This window comes from Physella acuta, unplaced genomic scaffold, assembly GCF_028476545.2.
Source record: "Physella acuta isolate Inbredline_101_S28 unplaced genomic scaffold, ASM2847654v3 ptg000642l, whole genome shotgun sequence".
Classification (NCBI taxonomy): domain Eukaryota; kingdom Metazoa; phylum Mollusca; class Gastropoda; family Physidae; genus Physella; species Physella acuta.
The window spans coordinates 472668-490487 of record NW_026732161.1 but is presented as its reverse complement, the minus strand read 5'-3'; the positions used below and the strand labels follow the sequence as shown (position 1 = coordinate 490487).

At 39.0% G+C, this 17820-nt stretch overlaps 1 protein-coding gene across 3 annotated transcripts; it reads left to right on the top strand.

The window, feature by feature from the left end:
* Window positions 1-1718: 1718 nt before the first annotated feature.
* LOC131948370 (hematopoietic prostaglandin D synthase) lies at window positions 1719-17076 on the top strand. Of its 3 annotated transcripts, none has more exons than XM_059309975.1 (6): window positions 1719-1834; window positions 12413-12572; window positions 13414-13514; window positions 14387-14585; window positions 15444-15533; window positions 16222-17076. In XM_059309975.1, exons 2-6 carry the CDS (start codon window positions 12438-12440, stop codon window positions 16462-16464), a joined length of 768 nt encoding a protein of 255 aa, XP_059165958.1. In that variant the 5' UTR covers window positions 1719-1834; window positions 12413-12437; the 3' UTR covers window positions 16465-17076. The 3 variants fall into 3 exon arrangements, with proteins under 3 accessions (XP_059165958.1, XP_059165959.1, XP_059165957.1); XM_059309976.1 differs by lacking the exon at window positions 1719-1834 and adding an exon at window positions 10680-10842; XM_059309974.1 differs by lacking the exon at window positions 1719-1834 and adding an exon at window positions 10680-10873.
* The last annotated feature ends 744 nt before the right edge of the window (window positions 17077-17820 follow it).

Below are 17820 nucleotides of genomic sequence, written 5' to 3'. Positions count from 1 at the left end.
ATATATATATATATATATAAAGAACGGAAAACAAATAGCGAAAAAGATACGAACCTGATGCAACGTGTAAAAACGACTTAGAGCATTGTCTGAAACAGGAAACTACTGGCTCCTACACTATACAGTGTGTAGTTGTAAATGGTGCACGTCCGTCTACACGGTGGAAATGAAACACCTGGTTGCCTGCTCCATAATTTAACACCTGCTTTGTTGTATGGTGACAATGAGTAACAGAACAAGCTGCTGCTGAAAACATGTTACACAATTACAATACAACATTACCAACTGTGGAACGCACTACATAAAAAAACAACCCAGTACAGCATCGAAAATTGACCTCAACACATCAAAACAATAAAACTTACTACATCACCAATGATTAAACTCTCTGCATCAACAACAATTGAACTCACTACATAACCAACAATTGAACTCACTACATCACCAATGATTAAACTCTCTACATCAACAACAATTGAACTCACTACATCACCAACAATTGAACTAACTACATCACCAACAATTGAACTAACTACATCACCAACAATTGAAATCACTACATCACCAATAATTGAAATCACTGCATCACCAACTGAACTCATTACATCAACAATTGAACTCACTACATCACCAACAATTGAATTCATCACAGCACCAATATATCACCAACAATTGGATTCACTACATCACTAACAATTCAACTCACTGCATCATCAACAACTTAACTCACTACATCACCAACAATTGAACTCACTACCTCACCAACAATTGAACTCACTACCTCACCAACAATTCAACTCACGGCATCATCAACAACTTAACTCACTACATCACCAACAATTGATCTCACTACATCTCTATCAATAGTATTTGACTCACCACTTTATCAGCAATAAAACAGTGAGTGTTCTAGTTCAGTTTACACTGGACTAAATCAAATACTGTGTGAATGGCAGAATTTACAAGATAAATTAATATGTTTCAGGGATAGTGCTCATAATATCTAACGCTAACGCAGTAAGATTTCTCCACCCTTCACCTCCTCCCTGCTTCTTCTTCCAGCCCCCCCCCCCTAATCCCCCATCCCCTCCCTGCTCCTTCTTCTAGACCTTCCCCGCTCCCCTTCCATCCCCTCCCTACTCCCCTTCCATCCCCTCCCTGCTCCCATTTCATCCCCTGCCTAATGCCCCTACCATCCCCTCCCTACTCCCCTTCCATCCCCTCCTTAATCCCCCTCCATCCCCTCCCTACTCCCCATATACCCTTCCATCCCCTCCCTGCTCTCGTTCCATTCCCTCCCTACTCCCCCTCCATCCCTTCCCTACTCCCCCTCTATCCCTTCCAATTCCTTCACTTATCCCCTTCCATCGCCTCCCTGCTCCCGTTCCATCCCCTCAGTGATCCACCTCCATCCCCTCCCTAATCCCCCTCCATCTCCTCCCAGGCTCTCCCTACTCCCACTCTATCCCCTTCCATCCCCTCCCTACTCCTCGTCTATCCCCTCTACTTTCACAATATAAACAATTAATAACACAATACAACAAAATACAAAATAACCACCACACCCCTTATTAAATTATATCCCTTGAATACATTCATACACCTCTGCAAGACAACTCAATAACTCGTATTATAAAATAGGCTTAGTCTGAATACTAGCTGGTTTAATAAAAGACGGTTTGACAGCTTATGACTCGTCACAAGCAACTTGGTTTCATAAAAATAAGTTTGTGAAGGACTTATAGCTTCGTGTATAATTGCTTCCATTGCGGCTGTTTGTTTCTAGTTGCTACTATTGGAGCTGTAGATTTATGCCTAGTTACTTGCATTTCAGGTTTGTGTCTAGCTCCTTCCCTTGAATTGGTATTGCGTGTCAAGTTTCTTTTATATCAACTGTAGGTTTTTCTCATAGTTTCTTTAGCTGTAGCTCAAAGATATCACAAATATTCTCCTCTCCGGACTAATCACATTTAGTGTTATTAAAAATAACAAGCCTTGAAATAGAAATTGTTCCTGTAATCTTTCCAGCAAACGACGCTCATTGTATTATATTTGTCTTTTCTGTCTAGTATGTAACCATACTGTTGTGTGCTGACGAAGAGCTTGGATCGATACGTCCATAGTATGTGTAACTGTCTTCAACTTGTGAGGTCACTTACACTATCTGTTTTATTACTTATTGCATTAACCTCACTGAAGCTAACATATTTTTTTAAATTTATTACTATATTCTCGAAACGTAAGATGACGTTTTAATGTAAAGGGAAACCACTTGTAGCTAGCTACATACCGAAGCAGTGAAGCGTTAAACTATAACTGGGTTAGTGATGTTGTTATGTTTAGCCCTATCCACAACCCACTCCCCGAAAACTGTTATACGATCACCAGGTACGTCTTAAATAAGCAAATTTGGGGAGGATGTATAGTCTTAAGCGGATTTAGACTTTCTGTTTTGTAGCTTAGGGTTTTATATACATTAGGCATATATATATATATATATATATATATATATATATATATATATATATATATATATATATATATATATATATATATATATATATATATATATTATATATATATATATATATATATATATATATATATATATATACACATATATATATATGTATATATATATATATATATATATATATATATATATATATATATATATATATATATATATATATATATATATATATATATGCCTGTGTATATAAACCTCTATATATGCCTATATATATGTCTATAAATTTCAAGAAGGCAATACATTCTCTCATGTATTCCCCCCTCTCTAAACATCAATATTGTTAGGGTGTCTACACCCCCCCCTCCCCCCATTCTTCAAGCCACCCTATAGATGTGTAATATTTTACACTTAATTTCGATGATTTATGTAAGTGAAAAACAAGTTTTTTATTTTTGTTCATTCATCCGTGTTATAATGCTTTGGCGTCATTCTCACGATGAATTAGATTATTTTGTTGTTCATTGTAAGAAATTGGTGCACTCTGGTGCGGGATACCTTTCACATTAACCAATTTAAAAATTAGAGTAATTTTGTCCCTATAAAATACTATAGCTTGAAAAAGAAGGGGGGGGGGATATCATTTTGGTTTGCGATGCGGCCGCTCTTAAAGCCACTCTTGCGGAACGATGAAGTAAACAAAATCAGTGGAGCGTGTTAATCCACCGCCCAAGGCCGTTTATGTAGAGACCCCAGCTTTCACGTATCTCCAAGTATACATCTGTCTGTGTATGAGGGAGTTTGTAGCAAGCATTGGAGTTCAATTTCTACCAACGTCTACTAATGATAATATTTCGTTTAAAAACTTAAGATAAAATCGTAGCCGATGACAACGGAACAATATATAACTTTCTATTTAATTCGATTTTGAAACACTCATTAAATATTAATTGAAAGATTGCCTTTATTCAATAACGATTTGGGGATAACAGGGGGCAATACTCGAGATCACTCGGTCAGACAGGTGACTGGGGTAGTTAGTGGTTCAAAGGTGTATATATATGCATATATATATATATATATATATATATATATATATATATATATATATATATATATATATATATATATATATATATATATATATATAATGTTTACAATGCATTGAATTAATTTATCTTGATTTGCACTTTCTGAAAACGAAAGTATTAGTATTTTAAATTATTTTTTTCTATAATCGTGCTGACCACACTATCGCTTCATATGCCGAGGTAATCGAAACAGGAGAAACGATTACCTCATGGACCGTCAAGTTCGAAAAGGGAAATTTACTTTTTTTTTAATGTGTCATACATACGTGAAAAAGTTGTTTTTTAATACACACATAAACTCTTTCAGTAGCTAGTAGTGTATTCACAAAGACAAACAAAAAGTCCCTTTAAAAATATAAAATGTGTTTTAATGCCCTATTTCTTTTTAAAAATAGATATACAATGTTACAATTAAATATGGTGAAATATACGTGTGATTTTGTTTAATCTGACTAACACTCTAATCCAGTAAAAGATTAAGTCTATTTTCGTACAGATGACATTAAGCAGTTATTCTTCAAGACTTTTTTTCTCCGGGGGGGGGGGGGGGGGGACTTGAAATTTTCAGGGGGGGGGGCGAACACTGTTAAAAGTATATATTTTTTATATAAATTCCATTTCGTTCGGGGGGGGGGGGGCGGTAGACTTTCTTAGGAGGCTCCGACCCCTCCGAAGATATGCCTGGAAGAAACTCTGACCTTAAGCATTAGCATCACTGACGTTAATGTAAGCGCTGTACTTTAGAACTCTATTTCCTGTCGACAGACTTGACACAAGGACGTCACATGAAATCGTCTTCCTGTCTTTTGTTATAGAGACGTAAAATAAACTTTCTGGATACATGTCGCTAATTTTCATTTGGCGGAAGTCTGCAGGGCAGGTGGTTCAGGCATGTTGACATTATGGAGAAGGTCTTTTAGAGGCATGGTTGGAGGTTTTTATTAGCATGGTGGGTGAAGGTCTTTTTTAAATTATATATATATATATATATATATATATATATATATATATATATATATATATATATATATATATATATATATATATATATATACTAGCGTACCCGACCCCCGCGCGTTTCTGCGGGGATAGAAGAAAGTTTGACGAAATATATTAGGATTTCACCAACGCGTTATCAATTATAATTATATGTTCTTAGACGCGTGACCTTCTTTTCTAAAAATGAGTTATTTAAATGTAAACAATGCCTGTTCTTGGATCATAAATATAAGGACACGGGTTTACCTACACTACCGCATGAAAACCTTGAGTGTACATTAATCACTCACCGAAATAATATGGTAGAACACACTTCGGTGACCGCCTCCGTGTCAGAGACGTAGAGGGGCGCTCTCAGGGCCCCCCCCCCCGATTACACTACCGCATAGACGCGGCGTACGACCCCTGGCTCCTTAAAACTAACAGGCGCCAGCGTGCCAAAATAGCATCCTGTTAATAATGATGCAGATTTCGTCATTCGCTAAAGTGACACAAATGATCAGGATTTTTTTCTTTAAAATGTAAAAAAATTATTTGACGTGTTTTAAATATCAGTGTGACTGGTGCAAAATGCTAGCGTTACTAATGGTCTATTATTAGATGCTCGATCTCAATTTCTGACTGGATTGTCTAATAATAGATGCTTGTTGCATCATTCGCAAAGTGACGAAACTCTACAGTAGGCTCCTCATATTCAAACAGTTATTTTTTCATCTTTCGCAAGGTGACGAAACTGTACAGAAGGATTTCCTCGCGTTACAAAGTTATTTTTAGAAGCCTGTTGTAGTTTTACCGCTGAATATAGTAGTACCCCTTACTCGCTATGCAGGACGCTCGATTAACGTATGCCAAGTGCCAACTTAGTCGCTCTAAAACTCTGGGCGCCGAACCGTGTATTGACGAAAGTTGTACCCTATATGGCGCCGCCCGTAAGAAACTTCAGTTTTCTTTTTCGCAGAAATATTCTCGGGAGTATTCTCATCTACTCCCTAAAGTTTCATGGCAATCGGATGAACCGCATCCGAGTTTTTAATTTTTTTTATACCGTGTATAGAGAAAAAAAAATCGCAATATTAAACAATATTTTTTTGCAGAACCCTACCATTGAGTGATCTAATCATCTCCCCAAAGTTTCATAGTACACGGATGAACGGGTGTGAAACCGAAATTTATAAACCGTATATAGAGAAAAATCGCAGCCGCCCGTGGCGCCGACCTTGCGAAATTAAAAAAGGATTTTTTTACAGAACCCTTCCCTGAATTGTTCTAATCAACTCCCCTAAAGTCTCATGGCTATCGGATAACGGTGTCACACCAAAATCGACTTATTTTTATAAACCGTATATAGAGAAATATCGCACCCTCCCGTGGCGCCGCCCTTGCAAAATTAAAAATGTTTTTTGTACAGAACCCTTCCCTAGAGTGTTTTAATCAACTCCCCAAAGTTTCATGCCTATCGGATGAACGGTGGCCGGAAAGAACCGCAACAGAAAAAAGCGCAACGGAAAAAAGCGCAAAACAAAAAGCGCAACGGAAAAAAGCGCACACGGAAAAAAGCGCAAAGAGAAAAAAGCGCAACAGAAAAAAGCGCAAAGAGAAAAAAGCGCAAACAGAAAGAAGCGCAATCAGAAAAAAGCGCACACAGAAAAAAGCGCAAACAGAAAAAAGCGCAAACGGAAAAAAGCGCAAAGAGAAAAAAGCGCAAACGGAAAAAAGCGCAAACAGAAAAAAGCGCACACGGAAAAAAGCGCAAACGGAAAAAAGCGCACACAGAAAAAAGCGCAAACAGAAAAAAGCGCACACAGAAAAAAGCGCAAACAGAAAAAAGCGCAAACGGAAAAAAGCGCAAAGAGAAAAAAGCGCAAACGGAAAAAAGCGCAAACAGAAAAAAGCGCACACAGAAAAAAGCGCAAACAGAAAAAAGCGCAAACGGAAAAAAGCGCAAACAGAAAAAAGCGCACACAGAAAAAAGCGCAAACGGAAAAAAGCGCAAACAGAAAAAACACAACGAAAAATGTGCAAAAGAGAAATTTAGCACAAAGACCATATGGACTAGATGACACATTTATACATGACTGTTAGGGCTGCTGTGAGAGTGTTGTGTTTGATCACGTGATCTACTACCATTTAAAGCGTACCACTACCATCTGCCAGAGGCGTAGCGAGGGGGGGTGCGGATCGCATCTGGTGACACCATTTAGGGGGGTGACACCAAGGCAAAAAATAGCAAAATATATAGAGAAAAACTTGAGGGGTGGGGGGGGGGTGCAAATCAAAAGTTTGAGGGGTGGGGGGTGGGGTGCAAATCGAAAATTTGAAAGTTTGTCCCGGAAAGGGATCGTTTCGCTCGGGGGGGGGGGGTGACAACATTAAGTACCGAACCGGGTGACACCCGACCTCGCTACGCCACTGCCATCTGCATTCCCATCACCACCACACAGGCGATAATCACTTTACACAATGCCTATTATTTTCTTGGTCAATAATTATTCAACTACTATTCTCGTATAAACATAAAACTATCGACATTACACGAAGTATCTTTCACATTCTCCCTAGTCCGAACTACCTAGCTTGCATACCATAACAACCCGTTCCTATGGCAAAACTTCACTCTCTTTCATCCGCGTCATCAAACATGCATTCGTCATATTTCTCGCAGCAACATTCATTCGCACCAAAATACCTGATAAAACACACATAACAATGATGTATTTACTATTATTTCATAATGACGCACCTACCTACCTATATATATATCTATATATATACCGAGGGGTCTATGGGGGGGGGTTATAACCCCCCCTAACCCCCCCCCCGCCTACGCCACTGCATATAAGTATTCGCATAGATTTAGAGTAGCGTCCCTTTTGTTTAAATGTTTTCATTACCCTTCAAACAAAAGTCTATTTTAGTTATATTGAGACTAAAGAATGTAAATAAATAGTATACACAATTCTGTAGAATAGGAGCGATTGGGAGGGAAGTGACATTTAGCGCAGGAAATTTAGAGGTTAGGTAGGGTATAATAAATGGTGGGGTTAGGAAAGTTAAGGGGTTTATTCTCTAATAGGCAGTCTATGTCTCTTTCGTACTTTCGTGTTGGTTTATTGTCGAACCTGTCCTCACCTCACATCACAACAGTTGGGTGACGCTTACCGTGTAATGTTGAAATAAATAGCATGTAATTGAGTTAGTTCGAAGTGAGTTTTCATACAAGCCCAACGCACTAATTAAGGTTATCGCAAAATGTAACATATATGTAACATATGTCAATGATGTCAATGAATTTTCATTTTAAAAAATGATGTCTAGTACAGTTTACGAAACTTACGAACTTCGCCGATACTTTTTTGGTGGGTAGGTTGGTAAGTATGTAGGCGGGTAGGTGGGTAGGTGGGTAAGTGGGTAAGTGGGTAGGTGGGTAGGTGGGTAGTTAGGTAGGTAGGTAGGTAGGTAGGTGGGTAGGTGGGTAGTAGGTAGGTAGGTGCGTAATGATGTGAAAAAAATATTAAATACAAAATTGTTATTTTGGTGCGAATGAATGTTGTTACGAGAGATATGACGAATGCATGTTTGATGACGCGGATGAAAGAGAGTGAAGTTTTGCCATAGGAACGGGTTGTTATGGTATGCAAGCTAGGTAGTTCGGACTAGGGAGAATGTGAAAGATACTTCGTGTAATGTCGATAGTTTTATGTTTATACGAGAATAGTAGTTGAATAATTATTGACCAAGAAAATAATAGGCATTGTGTAAAGTGATTATCGCCTGTATCGTGGTGATGGGAATGCAGATAGTAGTGGTACGCTTTAAATGGTAGTAGATCACGTGATCAAACACAACACTCTCACAGCAGCCCTAACAGTCATGTATAAATGTGTCATCTAGTCCATATGGTCTTTGTGCTAAATTTCTCTTTTGCACATTTTTCTTTGTGTTTTTTCTGGTTGCGCATTTTTCTGTTTCTGTTTGCGCTTTTTTCCGTTTGCGCATTTTTCTATGTGCGCTTTTTTCTGTTTGCGCTTTTTTCCGTTTGCACTTTTTTCTGTTTGCGCTTTTTTCTGTGTGCGCTTTTTTCCGTGTGCGCTTTTTTCTGTTTGCGCTTTTTTCCGTTTGCGCTTTTTTCTGTTTGCGCTTTTTTCTGTTTGCGCTTTTTTCTGTTTGCGCTTTTTTCCGTTTGCGCTTTTTTCTCTTTGCGCTTTTTTCTGTTTGCGCTTTTTTCTGTGTGCGCTTTTTTCCGTGTGCGCTTTTTTCCGTTGCGCTTTTTGTTTTGCGCTTTTTTCCGTTGCGCTTTTTTCCGTTGCGGTTCTTTCTGGGAACCCGGATGAACAGTGTGAAACCAAAATAGACTTTTATTTTTATATACCGTATATAGAGAAAAACAAATCGCGCCTTGCCGGGGCGCCACCCCTGCGAATTTGATTTTTTTTTTCGCAGAAACCCCCCCAGGAATATTCTCAACAACTTCCCAAAGTTTCACGGCGATGTGATAAGAGGTGTGGTAATTCATAAAAGATACACAGACACACAGACACACAGACACACAGACACACAGACACACAGACACACAGACACACAGACACACAGACACACAGACACACAGACACACAGACACACAGACACACAGACACACAGACACACAGACACACAGACACACAGACACACAGACACACAGACACACAGACACACAGACACACAGACACACAGACACACAGACACACAGACACACAGACACACAGACACACAGACACACAGACACACAGACACACAGACACACAGACACACAGACACACAGACACACAGACACACAGACACACAGACACACAGACACACAGACACACAGACACACAGACACACAGACACACAGACACACAGACACACAGACACACAGACACACAGACACACAGACACACAGACACACAGACACACAGACACACAGACACACAGACACACAGACACACAGACACACAGACACACAGACACACAGACACACAGACACACAGACACACAGACACACAGACACACAGACACACAGACACACAGACACAGACACACAGACACACAGACACACAGACACACAGACACACAGACACACAGACACACATACATTGCTTTATATATATATATATAATGTATATATATAGTGTTAACATTATATCGCTTGACAAATCATCATCATATTTTCCCGTTCGTACCCGAGACACATGGGGCAGATGAAGTAGAGTTTATCTGTTTCAGAGACCTCGGCATATGAAAGGACAGTGTGGTCAGCGCTGTACCCACCCGCCTTTGTTTTCCCTAAAGTTAGTTAGGTACCCATTAGAGCTGGGTGTACTTAGGGACACTACAGACTTGAGCCCTGATTCGTATTCGAGACTTATGTGTTATCAGTCTATCTCTCTACCGCTAGGCCACGCCAAATAATACTGACTGTAAAGCGTAAATAAGTATTTTTTCAGGTACAGCTTGGACGAATTATCCCCTACAAATGAATTAAAATACAGTATTTTTTGTTCACAGGTAGGTCAAGGTTCATATTCACTAAACATCAAATCAAGACAATGGATTAGTGTTATCTTTCGTTTAGATTGGACTAGCATAAATTAAGTGTTATTGATCCCTGTTGGGGTAGCAGTGTCCTGACTTTTACCATTACTGAAGCTTCTGACCCAAATACAATTTTAATCTCGATTGTCGTTCTTGGTTTGGGGCTATTCTCTTCGCATAATCAATTCTGACACTAATAGATGTTTTTAAAATTAATCACAAAATGTTATTCACCAGACTTAGTTAATGAAACACAGTTTCTAGAATAACATAACTGATTGAAATAAAAAAAAATACTGTTGTAATATCATCACAACACTACTGCACTGAAGTCTCATAGAATTATATTTAAGGACGTTGTTATGACAGTTTTGAAATACCCCCAACCATATAACAGAGCAGCCAATACACATATACCCTAACAGATATTTATTTGTTTTGCAACACATGTGGGCTTTAAAAAATACATCATGTTAAACGTCACATTAGATCTGATATGCTAAAAAAATGTACATAAAACTCTTTGTTCTTCTACAACACTAGATCGTCTGATAGTTCGACAGGCGACATAACCTAGCGATCCTAAAACAAAATCGAATGCACGCCTTTTTGGGGAATTCCCAGTTACAAAATGTATACACGTAAAGCGCACATTGTCTAGACGCGTGTTAATGGTTGCTAAAAGTTGTTTATTTTCTTTAATCAGTAATTCAAGACAACAAATAAAAACACGTAAAGTGAACGCTTAGAATTCAATCTTTAAGTAAATATTTTTGTAATCAGCGATATACCTTAAGCAGTATACGTTTTACATATACCAATACATTTTACATACTGATGCGGCTGAAATAAATTATGTTTAGCAATTTTGTTTCTTAATATAGATCTAATAAACACATAGATCTAGATCTACTAGATCTAGCTCAACACAAAAAGAAAATAGATCTAAATTCCAGACTAGATCTAGATCTAGATTTACTTCTAGACTCTACACTATCTAGTTATACGTCTGTGTTAATTTTGCTTCTTGCATCGCTCTCCTGCCACTAACCACTCGTACCCCATCTTACTAAAACGACTTTTCTAGAACTAGATCTATAATGTGTACCTGTCTCTACATTAGCATTGAAATAATACTTTATGTCTGTATTGTTGTTTCATTAACAATGCCTCCTTCCAATCCTACTTCATGTGTACCAGTAGCCATTACCTTTATCAGAACTCTAAAACGCAAGCAGGCAAGAAAGATATGATTAAGTGTTAAAGTGATATTTTGTTTTGTCGTTATGTTAGGGACAGGGTTTGTTCTAAAAATCACTAGTAGATCGTATGAAAGCTTTGCTTTTGTTTACTTTTAAAATATCTGTAACCTAACCATAAGCATGGCTGATTTACTGTCGCTATCTCTGGAAGAGCTAAGGATTAGGTTAGATAACACGATTAGTTTAATGCTATCTTTAGCTCTAGGTTTAGTCTAGTGACAATGTTAAAGTTAGTATTACAGTGTGTGCTAAAGAAAACGCCGAAACGCCCTACAGGATACAGTATGTATAACGCCATCAGTTACTAGATACCATACCTTTACCGCTCCAGTAGCCTGCTTTGGTACTGAATACCATAACTTTACCGTACTCAGTTGCCTCCCATACTACTGAATACCATGACTTTACCGTACTCAGTTGCCTCCCATACTACTGAATACCATAACTTTACCGTACTCAGTTGCCTCCCATACTACTGAATACCATAACTTTACCGTACTCAGTTGCCTCCCATACTACTGAATACCATAACATTACCGTACTCAGTTCCCTCCCATACTACTGAATACCATAACTTTACCGTACTCAGTTGCCTCCCATACTACTAAATACCATATCTTTACCGTACTCAGTTCCCTCCCATACTACTGAATACCATAACTTTACCGTACTCAGTTGGCTCCCAAACTACTGAATACCATAACTTTACCGTACTCAGTTGCCTCCCATATTACTGAATACCATAACTTTACCGTACTCAGTTGGCTCCCAAACTACTGAATACCATAACTTTACCGTACTCAGTTCCCTCCCATACTACTGAATACCATAACTTTACCGTACTCAGTTCCCTCCCATACTACTGAATACCATAACTTTACCGTACTCAGTTGCCTCCCATACTGCTGTATATTTTTATCGTACCGTCGCCAGTAGCCTCCCATGTTACTGAACACTAAACAAGGGAGGTTACTGATGGCGATAAAATACCACAGACTTACCGTCTCTCCCAGCTTCACCTGTTCAAACTCTCGACTCAGGTAACTCCAGCAACAACCTGCGACTATGTCTAGGCTGAAGGCTGACATCCCACCCCCAAGGAAGGCCAAGGCGTACGACCCGTCCCCCCTGCGTCACCCGCCCCTGACTCCGCAGTGGCGCTGGGCCCAAAAGTACGTCAGTGACATGCGATTTCTCCAGGTGGGTCAAGTCTAGAAGTTTTTTCATCACTTCGCACATACCCCAGTGGCGTAACAAGAAGTGTTTCTTTCAGAAATTTTTCTCAAGAGAGGGGGGGGGGGGGCACTTAAAACTTTCGGGGAGGGGTGCCAACCTAAATTTCCGTAGGCGGGGGGGAGGGGGAGACACTGGTTGAAGTATATATATATATATATATATATATATATATATATATATATATATATATATATATATATATATATATATATATATATATATATTATAAACATCCTATTTCGTTCTCGGGGATGGCAGTAGACGTACTCATAATAGATGCAGTGCCCCCCCCCCCCCCCCCCAAAAAAAAAAGAAACAAAAAAGATGCAAAAAAGAAACTGGTAACGAGGGGTAGGTGTGGTTGGTGTGGATGATGGTTGATTATGGTTCCTTCATTTTTTTCTCTTGCGCCTTACTGAAAGCTACTTAGCTACACACATGACTATGTTTACATTTGTACTTTAAATCAAGCCATTATTAACATTTTAGTAAAATAAAACAGCGTTTGCAGAAATGCGACTTAAGTAACCATGTGCTCTACCATTCGACCACGCTACCCATTTTGGTATTGTCAGCTGAGCCAAGGGTTCGAATCGTCATACTAAAGTTTGACTCCACCCACCTGTTTAACTAATGGCAATTATCTGTTTTGTTTATAGAAACATTGTAAAATATAATTATTTAACATAGGGACACATTTAGTAAAGGGAAGTAATTAAAGTATTAGTTATTCTAGGGGATATTATCCTATATGACATATCATTTATCGTCTTACTTACAATATAAATATTGTTTCTTCTTAAAGAGGACCCATTTCCTCGGCTTGTCAAGATTCAGAATTTTAGCACGACAAAGGAAAGGCACTGCGGAACTTATGAGACTGTTGTTGAGTTACGCCAGTATCCCGTACGTTTTTCTATTGGTTTGTGCAAGTGACGTGTACGTTTGTCTGTTGGTCTGTGCTAGTATCCCGTAAGTTTGTATGTTGGTGTGTGCCAGTATCCCTTAAGTTTCTCTCTCCCAGTATCCCGTAAGTTTCTCTGTTGAGTCAGCTTTAGATCCCCACCCCCTTTTCTCTCCCCCCCCCCCCCATGTTTTATGTGGCGTCGATTATACTTATATTCAGTATTCTCTTTGTATTTATAGGTTAACATTCCATTCGTTTTTATTGCTGAATTATGTTTTTATCATGATTAAATTCCTTGTACTGGGAAAACGTTATATTGATTATGCCTAACAATAATATCACAAGACCTCGGAGCTAGCATGTGCTCTACCACTTGACCATCATGTTCCTCTCATACTGTAACTAAACGGCAAATATATATCAGACTTCAGCTGATCAATATGCTAATTGTGATGATGCTCTAATCAATATGTTAATTATGATGATGCTCTGATCAATATGCTAATTGTGATGATAATTCAGCTGATCAATATGCTAATTGTGATGATGCTCTGATCAATATGCTAATTATGATGATGCTCTGATCAATATGCTAATTATGATGATGCTCTGATCAATATGCTAATTATGATGATGCTCTGATCAATATGCTAATTGTGATGATGCTCTGATCAACATGCTTATTGTGATGATAATTCAGCTGATCAATATGCTAATTATGATGATGCTTTGATCAATATGCTAATTATGATGATGCTTTGATCAATATGCTAAATGTGATGATGCTCTGATCAATATGCTAATTATGATGATGCTTTGATCTATATGCTAATTGTGATGATGCTCTGATCAATAAATTGTGATGATGCAGCTTCGAGGACCACATTCTGCTAGACGTCGACTGGAAGTCTCTGATGTGCAAGATGCCCTATGGCAACCTCCCCGTGCTCTGGATAGACCACAACGTCTACGGGGAGCCCAACGCTATCTCACGTCATCTGGCCAACCATCTCTCGCTGCTGGGGAACACGGAGACTGAGATGCTGGTTGCTGAGGCGGTGTTCGATCAGGTAAGCGGGTGTTGGGTCGGGTAATTGTGTGTTGGTTTAGGAGGTCGTGTGTTGGGTCAGGTGTATGTGTGGTCAAGTTATCATGTGTTGGGGCAGGTAATGTGTTGGGTCAGGTAATCAGAGTTTCCTCCAGACATATCTTTATCTCCCTCCCCCGAACGAAATGGAATTTATATAGAAAACATAAACTTTTACAAGTGTACGCCCCCCCCTCCGGTAAATGTTGACACCCTCCCGGAAAATGTTGACCGCCACCCCCCCAACCCCCCCCCCCCTCGAAAATATCAAGTGCCCCCCCCCCCCCCGAGGAAAAACTCTGTAAGAAACACTGCAGGTAATGTGTTGGGTCAGGTAATGTGTTGGGTCAGGTAATGTGTTGGGTCAGGTAATGTGTTGGGTCAGGTGTATGTTGGGTCAGGTGTATGTTGGGTCAGGTGATCGTGTGATAAGTTATTTAGGTTTGTGTTGAATTACGTAATGGTGTTTAGGACAAGTTCGGTTATATTTAATTAGTTAATACAGAGGTAAGTCATTGATGATGTGTTTACATCAGGTGCATCTTGTTTTCAATGTGTTTATGTCGGGTAAGTTTATGTTCGTTCAGATTATGATGTACTAGTTTAGGTAAAATTGATGATTATTAAGTGATTTGTTATTATTTAGATTTTATACTTGTTCTATTTTTACCGTGTTTATTATTTTTAGACGGGTGGGTTAGAAAATAATAAATTATTTGTCTTTATTTACATATTTTACCGTTTGACAATGAGTTACTATAAGCTGAATTATCTCGCTTTGGTTGAATAATGGGGATATTTTATTGGATTTTGCTCAAGGTTTAAATATTTTAATTACCAGGTGACCAATCTAAAGGAGTCTGACGTGATGCAGAAAGCTTATGAAGAATATCAGGAGAGACCGGATGACAACTTTGAACAAGTTATGACGGTATGGGGCACTTGTCGCTGTTGTTTTTTACAGGGGTGTTTTTAAAATACTTTTTTTTTTATAATCCTGTATTCTAGTACCTTTCCTCAGGCGGACCCTGTTTGGGTACGTTGTGAATTAATTACTTCACGGTATCTCATAATATCATCGCCCCACAATCCTCTCATTATCACATATCCTCACAAAATGTGAAAATCCTGACCACCACCCTCTCTCTAAGTTTCATTTTTCGTTCTCATTTTTGAGGTAATGCTAGTTAAACGTGCTTCTGGTAAAGGTCGTGTTGGATTACCTGTAATGACATTAAATTATCTTAGAAAAAATATCTGTTTTCGTGACTTAGTTTGAAAATGCAAAATAGTTATGACTGTCGAGCGAGCTGCACAAATATTTTGTATGCATCAACTCTAGAACTTGTCTGCAAGAACACACTCGATGGTTTTTAAAAATTAAGAAATGTAGTTATGGATAGTTATCGCATACTGGTTTAAATGGTCGTTTTAAAAATGTTTTATTACTTTAAAAAAAAATCTCACTAAATTTGTTAACGATTTCAAACTGGATTTAAATTATTAATCTTAAAATGATAAAATAATTTTATTTATTTATTTAAAAAATTACCTGGAACTCGCTTTACAACTTCCGGCTAGTTTATTTAAAGCACCACCCAAAACTTGCTCTCGTCCAGGTGCTCCTGCCCAACCACTTCAAGTTCTGGGACGACCACATCGCCGCCACCCCCGGGCCGTACATCCTGGGCTCGGGCCTGTCCGTCGCTGACCTCGCCATCTACGACTTCGTGGACCAGTACCGCGTCTTCCTGCCAATCGACAACGTCATCATCTACCACAAGAACCTCCTTCAGCTGCTCAACATCATCAAAGCCCACCCGCGTCTGGTCCAGTACTTCAAACGTACCCGGGCCCAGTAATCCGCTTCGTTGTACAATATGCTACTATTGCTACTAGTTTCATAATATGGTAGTATTGCCACTCAGTTTCATAATATGCTACTATTGCGACTCAGTTTCATAATATGCTACTATTGCTACTAGTTTCATAATTTGGTAGTATTGCCACTCAGTTTCATAATATGCTACTATTGCGACTCAGTTTCATAATATGCTACTATTGCTACTAGTTTCATAATATGGTAGTATTGCCACTCAGTTTCATAATATGCTACTATTGCGACTCAGTTTCATAATATGCTACTATTGCTACTAGTTTCATAATTTGGTAGTATTGCCACTCAGTTTCATAATATGCTACTATTGCGACTCAGTTTCATAATATGCTACTATTGCTACTAGTTTCATAATATGGTAGTATTGCCACTCAGTTTCATAATATGCTACTATTGCGACTCAGTTTCATAATATGCTACTATTGCTACTAGTTTCATAATTTGGTAGTATTGCCACTCAGTTTCATAATATGCTACTATTGCGACCAGTGGCGTAGCGAGGTCGGGTGTCACCCGGTGCGGCACTTAATGGTGTCACCCCCCCAGAGGCATAGAGACCCTTCCCAGGGATAAACTTTCAAATTTTCGATTTGCACCCCCCCCTCAAACTTTTGATTTGCACCCCCCCCTCGAGTTTTCGATTTGCACCCCCCCCTCAAACTTTCGATTTGCACCCCCCCCCCTCGAGTTTTTCTCTATATATTTTGCTATTTTTTGCCTTGGTGTCACCCCCCTAAATGGTGTCACCCGGTGCGGTCCGCACCCCCCGCCCCCCCCCTCGCTACGCCCCTGATTGCGACTCAGTTTCATAATATGCTACTATTGCTACTAGTTTCATAATATGGTAGTATTGCCACTCAGTTTTACAATATGCTAGTATTGCTACTCAGTTTCTTTCAGGAGGAGAATTGTCCACCCGCTCCTCCGCAGCAAGTTCGCCGCCAACATTACCCCCCCCCCCCTCACCCCTTACGGACGTTTTTTTTTTTAAATATATAATTTATACAGAAAATGTATAATTTTGCCAGTGTCAGCCCCCTCTACCCCTCCCCTGGAAGTTTGATTGCACCCCACCACCCACCCCTTCCCCTCGTACAAAGCTAGCACTGATGGTATTTGTGATGTGTATTTATTTAACTTAAATCTCAACTTTTGGTCGGCTGTTTCTAGAGGATAGAAGAAGGAAGTACGTGAGTCTTTTAGCTGTTTTGGGTGATTAAACTGTACACGTTTTAACATGAACCAAATAAATTCGTTTTAAAGCAGTTTTAACAAGTAAAATATTACAGTTTTTATAACTAACAAACTAAGTTTTTAGTTT